Raw genomic sequence first — 19,159 nt, 5'->3', positions numbered from 1 at the left:
AGAGAGACAGTCTGGGATGGAGAGACAGTCTGGAGTGGAGACACAGTCTGGGATGGAGACACAGTCTGGGGTGGAGAGACAGTCTGGAGTGGAGACACAGTCTGGGGTGGAGAGACATTCTGGGAGATAGAGAGACAGTCTGGGGATAGAGAGACAGTCTGGGGATAGAAAGACAGTCTGGGAGATAGAGAGACAGTCTGGGATGGAGAGACAGTCTGGAGTGGAGACACAGCCTGGGGTGGAGACACAGTCTGGGGTGGAGAGACAGCTCCGTCAGTAAAGTGCTCATGGTAAAAGCTTAACAACTTGAGTCTGACCCCAGAACAGGAGTAAACAGCCAGGTGTGGAGGACACACTTGTGTTGCCAGTGCTAGGCAGGCCGAGACCCAGTGTCTTAGTCAGTGCTGCATTTCTGTGCAAAGACACCATCGCCACAGCAACTCTTATCAAAAGAAAGTATTTCATTTCTTTTATAAGAAAGTGGAGATTTGCTTAGTTTCGGGGGTTCAGTCCATTATCCTCATGGTGGGGAGCCTGACGGCACGCAAGCAGACCGGTACTGGAGAAGTAGCTGAACGTTTACATCTTGATCTTCAGATCACACAGAGACAGAGAGACTGGGCCTGGCATGGCCTTTGGAAACCTTAAAGCCCACCGTCAGTGACATACTTCCCCCCACAAGACCACACCTCATAATCCTCAAATAGTCCCACTCCTTGATAACTAAGCATTCAAACATATGAGCCTGTGGGGATGATTCTTATTCAAACCCCCATACATGTATATCCCTGGAGCTCACTGGCCTTCTGGCCTCATTCAGTTGATGAATTCCAGGCCAATGAGAAAGAAACTCTGTCCCAACAAGCAAGGTGGACAGCTTATGGGGAAAAAATCCAGCAAGATAATTGATATCACACACACACACACACACACACACACACACACACACACACACACACTGAAAAGAGCTATAATGTTATTACTTGTAATCTAAAATATGCATACTAGGTATTGCTTCCCAACACTTAACAAGTCTGCCATATGAAATGTTAGATACACTGATGGTGGGTTATAATCAATGCAATTATGAAAGGCTACTTAAAAGTCTGTAAACACAAAGATGACACTTCAGGCCCCTCACCTGAAGAGATGCGTATGTATGTACTAAAAGGCAGCTTGCAGGAGGATGTTCACTGAATGCTTCTGATAATGAAAAAAACTAGAGACAAGTATTCCCTTGGTGCAAAATGTTAAATAACCATAATATATTCATATAGTGGAATACTCTACATAAATTAAAATAGATCCATTACTTATGTATATATTAAGATGTATGACTCTCAGAAACACAACTTCAAGTGATTAAAACAAGATGCAAAAGATGTATATAGGAAATTCCCAGCTCTGTCCTTTTGAAATGAAAGGCATGGCTTCTGTATCCTATTTATGGCACATATAGATGTCCAAAAGGACAAATGCACACACAGGAATAATACACATCAACCTCAGAACGATCATCATCTCCAAGAAGACGGAGGGTAAGAGAGAAAGTAGGAGGAATGGAGCTTCATCTCTTCTGTATTCATATCTACACAGCAAAATCTAAATTTTAAAGAGGAAGAAGAAGAGGAAGCATTCATTTGACAAGCTATAAAAAGAACACCTCTCATTTTAAAGCCGGTTTTCTGAGTTATCATTTACATACCACAAGATTCGGCCTGCTCTACATACACAGTTTGATGAGTGTTAGCAAACAAGTACAGTTGTGTAACCGCTAGTGTAATGGAAAAAGCACATCTACTGCCCAGAAAGTTCCCTCAGCCCCTCTGTGGCCAATAACTCTTCCTCGTCACTAGCGCCCCCTATGGTCATCTGTCCTGTAGTTTCCAATCCCAGTGAAGTATCTCCACAATGACACCTAAAAGGACTAAAAGGCATGTAGCCTATTGGGTCTTACATATCGCTTAGCACAATGCTTCTGAGACTCACGGACATACTCATATGTTGTCCTAGATAGGGTTTCTATTGCTGTGATGAAACACCATGACCAAAAAGCAAGTTGAAAAGTGTGGTAGTTTGAATGGAATTGGCCCCCATAAGCCATAGGGAGTGGTGCTTTAAGTAGGTGTGGTCTCGTTGGAGGAATTATATTCTCCTTACCTGGTGTGGGCTTTGAGGTCTCCTATGCCCAAGCTATGCCTTCTTCAGTTCACTTCCTGTTGCCTGTGGGTCAAGATATAGTACTCTCAGCTCCTTCCCCAGAACCATGTCTGCCCTCACACCACCATGTTCTGCCATAGTGAGAATGAGCTACCCCTCTGAAGCTGTAAGTCAGACCCAATTAAATGTTTTCCTTTATAAGAGTTGCTATGGTCATGTGTCTCTTCACAGCAATAGAAACCCTAAGAGAGAAAGAAAGGGTTTATTTGGCATACACTTCCATACTGTAGTCTGTCTTGAAGGAAGCCAAGACAGGAACTCAAGCAGTGCTAGAACCTGGATGCAGGAACTCTCAAAGGGGCCATGAGGGGTGATGCTTACTGGCTTGCTGCCCATGGTTTGCTCAGCCTGCTTTCTTATAGAACCAGGACTGACTGCCCAGGGGTGGTACCACCCACAAAAGGCTGGGCCCTTCCCCATCAATCTCTAATTAAGAAAATGCCCTTACAGGCTTGCCAACAGATATTAAGGAAGCATTTTTTTAATTGAGGCTTCCTCCTCTGATAACTTTAGCTTGTATCAAGTATATATAAGACTACCCAGCACAAAAGAATACATAATTTATTCCCTTTTGTTACTTCATAGAATTCCACTGTACAGAGGTACCACAATGTGCTTATCTATTAACCCACCGATGGACCTTTGAGTTGTGTCTTAGTTTGGGCTCTTATCAATAAAACTGCTATGGTGGGATATGGAGGTTTAAGTCTGTAACTCCAGCCCTCTAGAGACTGAGGCAGGATAACTTTTAACTTCAAGGTCACAAGTCACACAATCAGAATAAGTGCATAAAAGGCCTTTGTCAAAGTTCAATGTCTTTTCATAATAAAAGTCCTGAAGACAGTAGCAAGAGAACAAACATACCTCAACATAACAAAGACTATGTATAACAAATGGATACCAACATTATACTAAATAGAAAAACAACTCAAAACATCCTTCTAAAATCAGGAGCCAGGCAAAAGTGCCCACTCTGATCTCCCTTATTCAATACAGTGTTCTGGATCTTAGCTAAAGAAATAAGGAAAGAAAAATAGTAAAATATCTACAAATAGGAAAGGAAGTCATATAGTCCTTATTTGCATTACCCTATATTGGAATAGGCTCTTCAAATATGTGGTTAAATTAAGGGTCTTGAGACAAAAAGACTAGCCAGATGAGTCATAAATGTAATCACATAACTCTCTTAAGATCAGAGGGAGCCAGGCGGTGATGGGGCACACCTTTAATATCAGCATTTGTGAAGACAAAGACAGGTAGATCTCTGTGAGTTCAAGGCCAGTCTGGGCTATAGAGCTACAGAGAAACCCTGTCTGGAAAAAACTCAGTAAGAAATCACACACAGAGGAAAAGGCAAGAAGAGTAGAGAGAAAAGTATTATTTGAACATACTGGCCTTGAAGATTGAAATGATACGGCCACACACCAATGCGTGCCAGTGACCACAAGATGCTAGAAGAGTCAAAGAACTGATTCTCCCCAAAAGGAGCATATGCTTCCCTAGGAGCATGGCCCAGACAATATCCTGATTTCAGTCCAATAGTACTGAATTTCAACTTCTGTCTTCCGGAAATGTGATGAACAAACACACGTGGTAAGCCACTATGGGTGGAATTTTATTACGACAGCTTCAAGAAGGTAACATGAGCCCCATGAATTCTACTTAATGACAGGCATGGTGCCCACCTATAGCTCTCTACACCTTGTGCTACGGTTTGGATATGGCTTGGGAGCATCATCCAAGGGCTCATGGGTTGAAGTTTAACCCTCACTATGAGGTATTAAGAGAGTAGAAAATTAATCCATCACGGCATTTAGAGACGGGGCCTTTGGGAGGTAATTAATATTAAATAAATAAGCCACGGGGTGGAGTCCTCATGAAGAATGCTGGTGGTTTCTTAAGAAAGAGACCAGGGAAGATACACGCATGCTCCGTCTCTCACCATGCACTGCTCTTTACCCGCTTAAGATTCTGCAAGCAAGAGAAGATTGCCAGGAGCACCGGAGACAGCTCAATAAATGCAGTACTTGCTGCACTCCCCAGAACCTGCACAAAAGCTGGGTACAGTAGCACCTATCTGTCACACCAGCGCACCACCACTGGGAGACCAAAGCCGAGAGAGAACCCTGCTGTGGGCTCCCAGGCCAGCTAGCCTGCTGTCCACAGCAGTGTACCGTAGTGATCCTGTCTCAGACAAGGTGCAAGACAACGACCAACACCTGAACTTGTTCTCTGCCCTCCAGACATACATGCATACATCCACACTCACATACATGAATGTGCAGGCAAACATTGTACACATACCCCAGGAAAGAAAGCTATTGCAGAATGTGGGTCCTCTTTTTCAGAACAGAACCAGGAGCCAAAATAAACTTCTTTCCAACATACTAAATCTGTAATGCCATTGGTTAGTAACAGACAAAAAAACTAATACACCTTGGTGCTCTGGGTTTGTGTTTGTTTTTTACATTTCTTTTCTTTTCTATTGAGAAATTCTGGAAATAACCACAAAAGTGCAGTACGACAAAAAAAACTGGGGCTAGTTTTTAACAACCTGAAAATTTTAAATTCTAGCATTGCTTGTTTTGAAACTAACTTCCAAACAAGATAGGATACATAAAGAATCATGGATGTTCATGACAATGCCCAGACAGCTTACTCTTGTCACGACACCTTCAGGACAAGGTAGGTAAGGCTTGCTTTAGGAACAACAACAATACAACAAAAGCAGCAATCACTGTAAAAACAAAGGACCTACTGGGAAAGCAGGTCTCAGATGTCAGAGCCCTCCCACCTCCAGGGCTCCTCACTGCAGGAGTGGCAGGTGCAGTAGTGGGCTGGGCTGGGTGACCCTGCCGCTCTACCTCAAAGCCAGCAGGAAGGTGGATCACACTTGGGAGGGGGCACTTCCTTGGGAGAGCAGCCACTGAGCCGCTGGTCGGGTGCTGGCTGCACTTACAGGGTGGCTTCTGTGCTTCTTTGCATTTGTTTCTTTCTGGTCTTGGTGTCTGTCAGGTTCCTCGCTGCCCTCTTTTTATTCATGGTCTTGCTCTTTATGAAAGGGTGGTGTGTTCTTAACTGTGTTAATCAGGAATCTTTTATTTGTTCCAGCAAGAGGACACTTCATTGAGCTCATCAGTCCCACGGTCTCTGTTCTGCTTTCCCCACACTTTGCCTCCTTTCACAGCTCTTCTCAGGATTTCCTCATCCTCTTCCATGGGGTATGGTGGGGACCTCCAGGAAGTCCTAAGGTGGCACCTTTCCATGTCAGGAAAGGTGTGGGGCAGAGAAGGAAGTAGCCACCAATCACCTTGCTGTGTTTTAAGAAGGATTTATTTCCAGAAATGATAGAGCACGCCTTTAATCCCAGCACTCAGGAGGCAGAAGCAGGTGGGTCTCTGTGATCCCAGGGCCAGCCTGGTCTATAGAGTGAGTTCCGTGTAAGCCAGGGCTACACTGGGAGACTCAGTCTTAAAGGAAATAAATAAAGGAAGGAAGGGTTGAAGGAAGAAAGGAAGGAAGGAAGGAAGGAAGGAAGGAAGGAAGGAAGGAAGGAAGGAAGGAAGGAAAACTTGCACAAAACATACTAATAACAGAAATCAGCAGAGATGGCTCAACAATGGGGAGCACATACCACTCTTGAAGAGGAGGACCCAAATCTTCAGCTCTGGGTTATATGACATCCTCTTCTGTCCTGCACTAGCATCTGCCATCATGTGAACATAGCTACACATACTCATACTCAGACACACACACAATTAAAAACAAATATTTATAAAATACAGCAAATCAGTTAAAATGATTTTTAAAAAAGACATGTGAAGCATAACCAAGCTTTATGCAAATATAGCAGGTCCTCCATGTTCATGGATCTTCTATGCATAGAGTCACTTAATCATAGATCAATAACTTTGGGGGGTCTTGTATCTATAGTAAAGGTAGGCAGACATTTTTTGTCAGTATTTCCTTACGAATACAGAATAACAACTATTCACAGATCTTTACACTGTATGAGATAGCATAACTAATCTAGAAATAATTTGAAGTATATTATAAGCTGTGCATATATTATATGCAAATATCAGTCTATGAGTTGAACAACCACAGATTATGATGTCCATGGAACCAACTCCCATATGTAGTGAGGATACATTTAGAATATTTCATGCCATGAATCAATTACAAATCTGGCTTTTGGGCTGGAGAGATGGCTCAATGGTTAAGAGCATTGCCTGCTCTTCCCAGAGGTACTGAGTTCAATTCCCAGCAACCACATGGTAGCTCACAACCATCTGTAATGAGGTCTGGTGCCCCCTTCTGGCCTGCAGGCAGACACACAGACAGAATATTGTATACATAATAAATAAATATTTAAAAAAAAACAAATCTGGCTTTAAAGCTAACAGCCAATATATAAATGAGTTTGTACTGGTTAGTTATCAGTTTGACATAAACTAGAGTTACCCAGGAAGAGGGGATTTTAACTGAGTAATTGCCTCCAGCACCTTGGGCTGAGGGCATGTCTGTGGGACATTTTCTTGATTAATAATTGATGGGGAAGGGCCACGCCCCTGGTGGGCTGGGTCATTCCTGAGCAGGTGGCCCTGGGTTGTAGAAGAAAGCAGGCCGAGCAAGTCATGCGAGCAAGTCAGCTAAACAGTGTTCCTCCACGCTCTCTGCCCTGAGTCCCTGTTTTGGTCTCCCTGAATGACGGACTGCAAGTGGCAAGTCAAATCAACTGCCCCCCCCAAGTAGTTTTTGGCCAGTGTTTCATCACAGCAACAGAGAGGCAAGCAAGGATAGAAGTCTTCTTGTTTATAAACTCTAAGAAGGCATTGGTTAAAAACAACCCAAATCTACAGAAACCGCAAACGCAGGGTGAGATTTCTCCAAGGACGGCTGCTGCCCAGGATTCTGTGAGGTAGGCAGCTGTAGTTATGTATGGGATTTTAATAGCCTCGGTATAAATGTCTATAAGATTGCTTACTATAGCTTGGTTGATAACATATCAAAACCTGGCAAACAACAATTCTATAGGAATGAAGACAATGTCAATGGAATACCCTCTAGATATAGAACTCACTGCTGACTTGCCTTATTTCTAAGATCTATTTTACTGTATTTTTGTAAGGGCTTGATTAATGCTCAGAAAATAAGTACTGGTTTCTCAATCGAACTATTAAGCATTCAATAAGTGCTGTGCAGAATCTCTATAAAACGTGACTCTGTTGAAAGCAGATTTGCAAGGGGTGAAAGACTTAGAGTGTCTCTGTTGCCAATTAGAGGCTTAGCTAATGACTGAGAAGACGTGCCTTTCTCAGCTCTTGTCTTTTCAAGGAAAAATTCAGGGGAGACTCGCAGTTTAAGCAGTTTACTTAACAAAGCAAAAAAAAGTTGCCAAGGAATGAGCTGTCCCAAAGAGAAGGGGAGTAGCGCAGTAGATTCTGCATTGTAATTTTTTTTAATTTTTATATTTATGAAGTGGGTGTCACACCGGTAGAGTAAGGTGAGGCTTCTTCCTTCCCAAATCATGGTGAATCAGATCGCCTTTTTGGGATACTTTTTCCCAGGATCCTCTAGAAAAGCTTATAACAGAAGCCAAAGCCACGGAGAAAATGATACTATCATGAAGTCTTGGTCTTTTGAACATGCAAACCCTTCACTAGTGCACAGATGGGCAAATACCTCAGTGCATTAGTTTTTGATATGGTGTGAACAACCCATCTGTGGCCCCAAGGACAGTTGACCAAAAAGGGCACTCTGACTGCCAACAGACACAGATAAAACTGCACTTTTGTTGGTCCACGTATCTGATTTCCTTCCGAGATTGCCCAAGGTCCCATGACTGATCTCACAACTGTCCACTGGTTAAGACATTTTCCTGCCCCACAGTTAAGACACCTTATGTATGGGACGGACTCCTAGCAGTGGGAGCAGAGCCTGCCCCTGACACTTTGGCAGGTTTTTGGGAACCTATTCCTTATACTGGGTTGCTTTACCAAACCTTAACATAAGGGGAGGAGCTCAGTCCTACCTCAACTCGATAGGCAGTACTTTGTTGACACCCATGGGAGGGCTGTCTGTTGCAATTTTTTTTAAAGCCTAAAAGAGAAATCATGCTATACATAGCTCACACTGGAGGTTTTTTGGAAGAGGAAAGAAAAGGAGCAAAGAAGGGGACAGAGAGGGAGGCAGAGACAAGTCCCTGGGGACAAGAGTGGCGGAAGAGAAAAAAAGAGGGAGGGGGGGGAGGGGGAGAGAGAGAAAGAGAAAGGAAAAGAGAAAAAAGGGAAAGGGATGGGAGGTGGGCGGGTCCACCTTTTAAAAAGGAACATAGCCAATGCGCACAGGAAGTGCTCTGACTAGCTACCGCTGAGGACGTATCCTGTCAGGACCCTAAGGGCCGGCCAGTACAGATGCCAGAAACAGAGGAGGAGTGGGCGGGGAGGTGGGGTGGGAGGAGAGGACAGAAGGGAAACTGTGGTCAGGATGTAAAATGAATGAATAAGTTGAACTAATAAAACACATTTTAAAGGAAAAAGTTGGGAGCAGAATTTTACAAGAGCTTGTCCAACTGTACGAGGAGAATCAGACCTTGGACTGTCTTCCAAGACACAATTCTCTCCGTGGTACCGCTCCCGTCTAGCTTCCTTCCAGCAGCTCCATCACTGCGCCCAGAAGAGAGAAATACAGCTCCAAAGATAACCCTTTGACTAATAGAAAAGAATCTTCCAAAGAGGCTCAAAAAGACTCCAATCTAGCATCAACTAGTATCTTTGGAGCACATACGGCATGAAAAAACACTGCATTTCGTTCTATTATCAAAGAGCAAGTAGTTTCAGAGACGAGGGACGCAGCTCTGTGGCCATTCTCAACAAAATGAAGCTTGCGAGCCCTCCAGAACCTTCCAAGAAAGCCGAGCCTGCCTCACTCTCAGAACCACAGCAGCACACACAGCTTTCCTCACCGGCGGAGGCCCTCGGCGCCGAGCGAGCCGGACCGCTAGGTGTCACCCGAGGCCCGGCCCCAGGGAACCCTAGTAGTTCCGGGTTGTCCGTGGCTCCGCTCTAGCCGCCAAGCTTCCGCCTCTCCCCTGCTCTCCGGAGCTGGTGGCGAGCTGGGGCGGGCTTTCCGGGACGCGTGCGAGCAAGGTCAGATGCAGGTAAGGCGCGCGGACTGTTGGGGTCGCAGCCGAGGGCGGCGGCGGTGCAGGGCGACCCAGGTCGCTCGCCTGGTGCTGTTGCCAGGATCCAGACGAGTCCGTTAGGGGCCCGCCCGGACGTCCCACGTGTACCCCACAAACACCCTGGCCTTTCCCTACGTCCTGTAAGGAATTAAACCAACCAAGAATGCACTTCCTCTCCCCCGGTTAGCCCGCCCTCAACACTGTGGTTTTGTGTGGGAGGTGCAGACTCTGTTTGTTGTTAGTTTTAATAAATGCAATTAAGATGATACTTAGGAAAATGTATGACACCATTCCAGCTCCATCACCTGAGTAGTGATCGAATCAGACAGCGGAGAATATGACTGGTTCATAATGAACGGAATAAAGTTAGTATCTGTTCAATGGCTTTCTTGCCCTGTGACCTAGTAAAAGAGTTGGCACCAATTTTTAAATGCTCGTTCAGATTAGGTTGCTTCTCAGTCACAGCACGTGTGCATTCCTTGGGTCATGATTGGCAGGCACCATGCCTTCAGTTTTGCATCAATCTCCCAATCCAGGGAGACCATATGACTGTCTTCATTTACTTGGGGAGAGTATAGTGGCAGATAAGGACGACAACATGACCTTTTATTTAAAAGCATAGAAAGGGTCTTAGCTACCTTTCTACATCAAGTTCGGTGCACTCGGTACTCTGCTTTGAGGAACTGAAGAAAGCTTCTTCCCAGGAAAATGCATGATGTACATCTCATACAAGTGGTTTACAAATTCACATAGTAGAGTCAGTTGATATTAACAGCACACTTCATCTTCACCTTTCAAAAAGGAAAAGCAAACTTAATCCAAAGCCAGATTAGTTCAGCCAATTCTGAACTAGAATTGATCTTTTAAATCAAATCTAGAAGCTGGAGAAGTAGACCTGTGAATGGAGTGCTTATCATGCAAGCATGGGTACTTGAATTGTATCCCCAGTGCCCACGTTTAATAAAAACAGTCAACAACAAAATAAGCAAAAACAAAAGCGCTGGAATCTCAGGGATGTTTGCTTGGGAGGCTGAGCCTGAACTCACTCTTCAACCAGTCTCGCCTGATCCATGCGCTTTAGGTACTATGAAAGACCTTGTCTCCAAAAATAAGGTAGAGAACAAATGGGAACCTGATGGTAACCAATGACCTGCACCCACTGTAAATAAATGAAACAAATCAGACCCATCAGAAAGATAAGAAACTTCCCTTTTTATACCAAAGAAAAAAGATAAAGGAATTTTGAGTTTTCAGATGTGGGCTTAATGTGTTTTCCTTGACATATTTAAGTAATTTGGTTTTGCTTCTCATTTTCAACAATCATTGTCTCGATAACTGTATTATTATTTCGTTCACATTTAAAGAAACATGACGTTTCAAGGGGACTAATTTGGAGAGATGGTTCAGCAGTTAATAGTGCGTATTGGTCTAGCGGAGGACCCAAGTTGAGTTCCTAGTCCCTGTGTCGGGTGGCTCACAACTACCTCTAACACCGGTCTCGAGCAACGTTTCTTAATCTAGGGTTAAAAACTTACATTATGATTCATAACAGTAGCAAAACTACAGTTATGAAATAGCAACTAAATTTTAGGTTGGGGGGCTCACCACAACATGAAGAACTGTGTTTAAGGGTCGAAGCATTAGGAAGGTTATGAACCACTGCTATGGGGGATTCAACACCATCTTGCATCCTCGGGCCCTGTGCTCACATGCACATACTCACACAGATCCACCCACATAAATTTTTAGAAATTAAAATTTTTCACACTATTATGTAACTCCTGGGATAATTGTTTACGAATTAAAATCTAATCGACATGTAAATTATTTGACTTGATGTCGTTTTTAAAAGTCATATTCTTTCATAAAATTGAAATCCTTTAAGAAAGCGTGCTAAGATCTTGAAAAGTCCTAATTATTTTATTTTACGTGTGTGTGTGCACGTGCGCATGCACAAGCCTTCCAAGATGAGAAGGTATCTTGGGGGAGTCAGTTCTCTCCTTCCAACATGTGCGCTCCAGGGATCACACTCGGAGCGCAGGTCTAGTGGCAAGCACCCGAAACTGCTAAGCCATCTCTCAAGTCTAATTTTTTCTTTCTTTTTTTATTTAAAGTTAGAGAGGGGGAAGAAAAGACAGCAAGGTGTCAGTCTTAGGACTAGTATCTACAGAAAACAATCTTGGTTAGCTTGTGTTTTTGTTTTGAGATGAGGTCTCACCATGTAGCCCTGGCTGACCTAAAACTTTTCTTAGAACAGGCTGGCCTTGAACTCACAGAGATTCGCCTGCCTGTGCTTCCGAGTGCTAAGCTTCAAGGCCACACCAGGCCTGTGTTGGTTTATTTGAGTGTTTGTCGGTACTTTAAGTTTCTCAGACCAGTCAGATAGCTCAATGGATAAAGGCACCGCAGTCAAACCTAACGACCTGAGTTCAGTATCAGAGGCCCATATGGTGGAAGAACCATAAATTATCCTCTTACCTCCACATGTGTACTGTAGTACATGTGTGCCCACATACTTGCATACAACACGGCACAAAATAAATAAATGCAATTTTAAAGTGTTTTTTTTTTTAAAAAAGCACATCCTTTTGTTTTTTAATTTTTTTTTTTTAACCAAGTTCCTCTGTCATTTATTAGGATGTGTGTCTGTGCTTTGGAAGGAAACTAAAGCCATGGTGCTGGAAGTCAGGTCTCAGGTCTGAAGAGGTTTATTCTCTTTCTTTGTCATAAAGACTTTGTCACTTCAGGGCATGAGTTTTGTGGTCTGTGTTGCCATGGATTCTAATGTGATCCTATTACTGGCCGTATATCCCACCTGTCTACTACACTGCAAAGTGAGTATGGAATTACCTTAGCATCCTGTGACGGCTTTGACTGTTTCTAGAGAGCCCTTTCCCCTCTTTCCTACCTGTTGGGTTACCAAGGTGCTGGTTGCCCCACCCCCCTCGTCAGGCTTTGTAAATGAAGGTATCATTTCAGGTAACCAGCCCACACAGCTACGCCTGAAATTTTATCAGGCGTAACCATGTGTGCTTGTGCACGCTCTCAAGGGAGGACGAGAAATCAGCAGATGTGTCTGTGTGAACACACAAACGCCAGGCTTTCAAAGAGGTGTAGAGTTGTTCCTTTTCTGAGTTACCACTTACTGAGTATCGCTGCCCTACTTCTCACAATATTCCTGCAACCTTTCTTTTTAGAGAAAAGGGAAAGTCAAATTTAGAGAGGCAAAGTTCGGAATAGACGGAGTGGTGGAGGCAGGATGCAAAGCCAGGTCTCATACTGTAGCCGCTATTTAAAACTAAAGTGATTGGGAAGTCAAGATGTATTTTCCTTTAAATGCTAGTGGCCACATGATAGTTCCCAGCCTGCCTTAAAGTATCTCTTTAAACCCTCTGCAATTACAATGGAAATCTATTCTTCTATTATACTAGTAATGAAGCAAAAGAGGGCAAAGGAAAAGAGTGCAAAAGCAATTTGTTTGTTTCAAACTTGCGTTTGAAAAAAGATTCAAGGTTTTCAAAAAGAACAGCATCCATGGAAACATGGCTGGTTCTGAAGACCTGTGGATACCTGCAAAGCCCTGGAGGGTTGCTATGCCTGCCGGTCACTATTTTCCACTTAGGTATTAAACTGGTCATGACATTTTTTTCTCTGATAAAAATGAAACCCTCATTCTAATAGCACCAGCCTGAGCCCATCTGCAGCCACACAGCCAAGCCAGAGATGGCAGAAAAGTGCGTAAGAAAGGAGGAGCAAGGAAAGCTAAGTGAGCCCAGATCCCGTGATGAGGCCTCCAGTCTGACTCTTCTGCCCTTGCTAGCCTTTGGGTGGCACTGCTGGCCCAAGATCACCCAGTTGGCATTCAAGGCGGCAAATGGTTTGAGGCTGGCATTCTACAGTTGGATTCAGGTCAACCTCTGTTCTGTCTCTGTTGAAATGGCAGTAAAACTTTCTTCAGGCAAACTGAGTTTACTTCATGCGAGCACTATTTTGAAGTTTTATCAGGTGTCCTGCACCTAGCCTTGTCTTTCAGCAGGTGTGTGGGACCTCGTCTCCGCAGGTGGCAGGCGGTTTTATTGGCGTTCTTTCTTCCTCCCACACTCCTGGCATTTTTATTTTTGAAGTATTGGTTTGATGGAAGCAGACTTTGCAAGGGTAATGTGCAAAACTCTGAAGAGCGGTTTTATTTTAGCACCTTCTCCTTGGGAGGTTTTGGTGCAGTTCTCCCATCGGTTTTTTCAAGATAGATTTATGCCTTTTTTATGTTTAAAAACCAGCTCCTTTTTCTGTCAGCCAGACTATCCCCCGAATAGTCCTTTAGCCAGCAAGAATTCTCATCTTGGCATGAAAAATTCACATAAATTAGCGTGTTTTGCCGACAGTAGCCCATCTACCTGACCTGGGATGAGATGGCATAGTTATTCTACCAGAAGCATTCTTTTTATTGTTGGTGGTAAATATTTTTTCACTCTTTCTTATGTCTGTGTCTGTGTGAATCCATGCCATTTGAGTGTGGTGCCCACAGAGGCCAAAAGAAGGCATCAGATCCCATGGGGCTGGAGTTAGTGCCAGGCACTTGTGAGCAGTCCAGCATGGGCGCTGGGAACTGAACCGTCTCTGGAAGAGCGGCGGGTGCTCTTCACTGCAGGCTGTCTCTCCAGCCCCCAGAAGCATTCTTGATTTTTACATGTCCATTATGTGGGGTTTTTTTTTCTGTCTATTAGCTATAATTTTCAGTGCCCTAGTTATCATTCTTACGTCTGTGTCTACATTCTGCACCTCTGAAGGACAAGGTGCTGCTGAGCCAGTCTGCATTAAGGCTGATAAATAGCATCATAATTCCTCGGTGACTTTTGTTCGGGGATAACAGATCTTTTAAGCTGAGGATCCTTATTTGAGCTGTTGAGTTTTGTTTCTATAGAACTACTGTCTGTTTTTCCCAAATGGCTTTCAGTTGCTAGGCAGAATTCAATCCAGTAACCTAGAGGCCAAATGACCTCATAACTCATTAGCAGTTCTCAGAGCCATCTGGTGCCCTTGAGGAGAACAGCGTTCAAAGGACTGATAATAAAGACAACAGCATAATTACTTCTCTGCCATGATTACACCTTTAGATGGCAAGCAGTCAGCATATTTATCTGCAGATTGCCAGGGTGGTGGTTTTCTCCAGGTCTAATAACGATGCTCTAGCAGAATAACTTGTTTCCCTGGCCCCTTCATCCCGCTTGCAAACAAGTAAACTTGGCGGCAAGTAAATAGCCTATTGGATCACAAATTGTAAGAAAGGCAATACACCAAAGAAACGTAGTATATAAACACAAAATATAAAAACCACAGGTGTGAGGAAAGACATCGCTGCACAGTGGGTATGTCTCAACTCCAGAGCAGATCTTGCCAATGTACACGATAATTCATGGGTGGCTTGCTGTGTTTCATTTTCTACAGTGTTTACTAGATAAGTGCAGAATTTCTCACACTCGCCTATTAATCTCCTTTTCTCTAGGGAATCTTGTACCTCACGGCTTAAGAAATGGCTTCGCTTTCAGAGTATGCACTACGTATGTCTCGTCTAAGTGCCCGGATCTTTGGTGAAGTGGCCAGGCCTACTGATTCAAAGTCCATGAAAGTGGTGAATATGTTCAGTGAGCAGCCCTGGGCCAAAAAGAAAGAGACTTACGACTGGTATCCAAATCACAACACATATTTTGCACTCATGGGCACACTCCGTTTCCTTGGCCTTTACAGGTGAGGAGAGATAAAAAGATAGGGCTTGTCAGAGGCAGTGTTAGCAAAGCAGCAAAGGAAAACAATTAGCCTGTCTCTCCCTACAGTTTTGTGGCTCTTACGAGAGAGTCCAGGTACATCAAAAGGTACAGTGTGTGGGGGTAGGTGCTCTTTCAAAATTGCTTGTTGGAATTATGTCTAAAACATAACCAGCATCAAATTGTACTGAACTATAGAGAGACGTACAATTGCTCGTTAATTAAGGGTGCTCTAAAAAGGATGGGGGTGGGAGTGGGCCAAAACGATGAGGGATAAAACGCACCAAGCACCATGACTGCCAGAGCAGCTGGTTCTTGGTATAGAGGAACAGAGCCCTGCCCCACACCTGATCCGCCTCTTACTGGGAGTGTGGGAGCCTCCATTCTCGGCTGGTGGCAGTGTTGTTGACATTCTTACTCCTCCTACACACTTCTGGCATTTTGATTTTGTGTCTTTGGTATATTAATTTGACTTTGATAAGCTGTAGTTCACTTTTAATGGTAATTTATAAATCACATAACTCTTAATACTGTGTTTTGTTTGTTTGGTAGGACTAAGAAGTGAGTGCCTAGGACCCTTGTAGAAAAAATAGTAATAAAATACCAAGATGGTCATTTTTCTTTAAAAAAAAAATTTTTTAAGAAAATTTCCAAACTAATACATGCCCCTTACAAAGAACTAAAATAGTATATTTCATTAAATTTAATTGCATACCATCTTTAAAATATAACATGTTTTAATTAGTCCTAACTACTAGCTTGGGACCGTTTGTTGTAATATAAAATAAATAGCACAGCGTGATACTCATTCCAGAGAGCTAAAGGTTGGTATTCATTTATCCAACATATTTTTAAGTACTTTCCATGTACAGGTATTTAAGATGAACGTTAAAGGACCAGCAGTAAACAAAACAAATGGATATTCTAAGTTAATAAATTATTAGAGATTATAATGTATGGCCTACTTTTGAGTGTCTAGAATTGCTAGGGACTATCTCCTTTGCCATTAGTCTTGGCTCAGAAAATAAAACCTAATTTTATTATGACCCAGAATAAAATATCAGAAGCCAGATCCCATGGAAGATTATAACCCCTAACAAAATCACATTCAACTATTTTAATATGTCTGTTTGATATTGTTCTTCATTTATTTGAAGAACAAAGACCTAGCTATCTTTGGGGACAAGGGGAAAAAATGCTAAGTGCTTAGTTGTTCATTGAGAAGCAAAGTTATTTTTACGTGTTTAGTCAGTAGTTATGGCAAATGACGCCTCTAATACATGGCCATCTGTAGCATCAGACAGGATGGATATAGACATCCCTTCAATAAAGTCTAATATAAAAGCCTGCAGAAGAGGGAGGGAAATAAAATCAACCAAAACAGTCGATTTGCTCAGTTAACAAGCTGCCTTGCTGTGCTAGCAGCCTTTGTAGTTTTCTTCTGGTGGTAGGCAGAAACAGTGAGGGAATGAAGAATGGAAAAATGATGTAATAAATAATACGATATGTTTTGTGACAATGTTGAACATGCTGCAGGCGGTTGAGGGGGGCAGAACTAGCCAGGCAGGATCCAGAGTGCTGACAGAGCCTGTGGTGACCTGGGGAACAGGCATGGTAACAGTCTTAAACAGGGCAGTCAGGGTCAGCCCCATAGAGGAGACTGAGGTTTAGACAGGCTCGTGGGTAATGAGTGAACCTGGTGAGACCTGTAGAAGAGCTTGTGGGACAGAGGCAAGAGTGAGCAAGGCCTCTCTTACTGAGGCTGGAGTGTACCTGCAATGACCCAGGAATAGTTTGGGCTAAGGGACCAACTGGGAGACAGAAGGCAAGTCACAGGGGTCTGTGAGTGCTGTGGTAAAGAACAGGACTTTTGCCCTGGACAATAGAATTTGAACAACATGATCTAACCTCTATTTTGGATGAATTTTTATGGTTATATTGAGACTTATTTGTCAGTCATAGCTAATCCCAATGAGGTCTGTGCTATATTGTCCATCATGTACGTGGAATGAGATATCAAATCATTTAAAATCAATCTTTTTAAAAAAAGTAATTTAATTGGGCCCAGCAAAGCATCCCTTTTTTATATATTTGGTCCATTTTATTAAATCCATTAAATAATGTATATTCAATCCATAAGCCATTATTGCTGCCTGTTACAGATGAGGAAACTAAGGTGCAATGAGAGAGCTAGGTCTTGTATCCAAAGTTACAGAGCTCGTGTCTGTCTGGTGGAGCTGTGTTTTAAAACCAGATTTACATGGGTCTCATGGCTTACATGTGTTTACATGTTTAAGCACATTTTGGGGGTATTTAGTCTTAGGCTGTAGACATGTTACAGTTGTAGCCTTCTTCGCCTTCTGCACTGTCCACGTGTATAATTAGTCCTGGCTGCTATGACTCCTAGAAGGCTTACCTTGATTTGCTTTCCATCTGCTTGAGCTTTTCCCAACAGCCTGTATGTGTGGGACTTTCACTGCCATGCAGGCTGTTCTGGAGAACTGCCATTTTTAGTAGATGCTAGTTCCTAGGGCAATCGGGATCTCTGTGCAGCTACTGAAAATTATGTTCAAGTTTTGTTTTTCAAGACAGGGTTTCTCTGTGTAGCTCTGGCTGTCCTGGAACTCAATCTGTAGACCAGGCTGGCCTCACAAAGATCTGCCTGCTATTGTCCAAATTTTACTCCTCTCAATGTTCAGTCTTTATTTATTTTTTAAGGTTGGTTTTTTTGTTTGTTTGTTGTGTGTTTGTTTGTTTGGATACTGGGCATCTAACCCAAGTTATTTATATATATATATATATATATATGTATATATATACATATATATATATACCTATTTTATATAGGGAAATGTTGGGTGGTATATCTCATAGTTACATAGGTTTTCTTGGTCTCATCTGGAAGTTTACTACTCTTTGTGTCTGTGAAGGAAAACTGACATCTGAATTCTTACAACCCAGCCAGTCTATACTTTCTGTTCGCCAAACTAAGCACATGCCCTGAAAACCATGCTCAGCAGCCTAAGAGAACAGTTCATTGGCACTTCTCTAGTGTGATAAACATAGTTGAGTAAATATTTTGGTGTTTTTTTTTCTCTTTCCTCCTTTATCAAGAGATGAGCATCAGGATTTTAAGGATGAGCAAAGACGTCTAAAGAAGCTCCGTGGAAAGGTAAAACCAAAGAAAGGAGAAGGGAAAAGAGCTACAAAAAAGAAGTAGTACCAGCCTGTCAAGAAAGAAAATTTCTTCCTCGATGACTAAGAAAGTGTATCTCGTTATCTTTTTATATATTAGAGGAATGTGACCTTCCTCAGTGGACACCAACCCTGTGTTCACATCCACTTCAGTTAAACTGTAACTGGTATTTGAAGATAATCAAATTCTTCAAAATTATACTTACTTTGGTTTTGTAATATGAAGTTTACCTAATTCTCTGATGGAATGAATAAACTATTGTCTTGTGATTTGTTTAAGATGGGAATGAAATATTGTGATTTGTAAATACAGACTGCTTATTTGTTTCCCGGCAACCTAGACCTGAATAATCACACAGAAACTATATTAACTACAACACTTGTTTGGCAGATAGCTTGGGTATATTCCTAGTTAGCTCCTACATCTTAAATTAACCCATTTCTATTAATCTGTGTATTGCCACGAGGCTGTGGCTTACCAGTAGGTTCTGATGTCCTTCTCCTTTGGCAGCTACATGGCATCTCTTTGACCCTGCCTATTCTCTCTCTCTCTCTCTCTCTCTCTCTATATATATATATATATATATATATATATATATATATATATATATATATATATGTTCATATTTCCTGCCTTGCTGTACTCTGCTAAGCCATTGACTGAAACAGCTTTATTCATCAACCAATCAAAGCAAAGCAATACATATATAGAAGGACATCCCATGTCATCTTCCCTTTTCTGTCTAATTAAAAAGGAAGGTTTTAACTTTAACATGGTAAAATTACATATAACAAA

General features: G+C 42.6%; 1 protein-coding gene across 1 annotated transcript; it reads left to right on the top strand.

The window, feature by feature from the left end:
• Positions 1-9,268: 9,268 nt before the first annotated feature.
• Positions 9,269-18,642, top strand: Mrps33 (mitochondrial ribosomal protein S33). Its single transcript, XM_085683950.2, has 3 exons — positions 9,269-9,382; positions 14,910-15,151; positions 18,283-18,642. The coding sequence occupies exons 2-3, from the start codon at positions 14,937-14,939 to the stop codon at positions 18,386-18,388; spliced, it is 321 nt and encodes a 106-aa protein (XP_085540076.1). The 5' UTR covers positions 9,269-9,382; positions 14,910-14,936; the 3' UTR covers positions 18,389-18,642.
• The last annotated feature ends 517 nt before the right edge of the window (positions 18,643-19,159 follow it).

This window comes from Myodes glareolus, chromosome 25 (genome assembly GCF_982192425.1).
Source record: "Myodes glareolus chromosome 25, mMyoGla1.1, whole genome shotgun sequence".
Lineage (NCBI taxonomy): Eukaryota > Metazoa > Chordata > Mammalia > Rodentia > Cricetidae > Myodes > Myodes glareolus.
This window is presented reverse-complemented; position numbering and strand designations above follow the sequence as displayed.

Excerpts from the sequence above, each read along its gene's own strand:
- Mrps33 (XM_085683950.2), top strand. The coding sequence starts at position 14,937 with ATGGCTTCGCTTTCAGAGTATGCACTACGTATGTCTCGTCTAAGTGCC. Across the intron at positions 15,152-18,282 it reads CGTTTCCTTGGCCTTTACAG|AGATGAGCATCAGGATTTTA; the intron begins GTGAGGAGAGAT and ends TCCTTTATCAAG.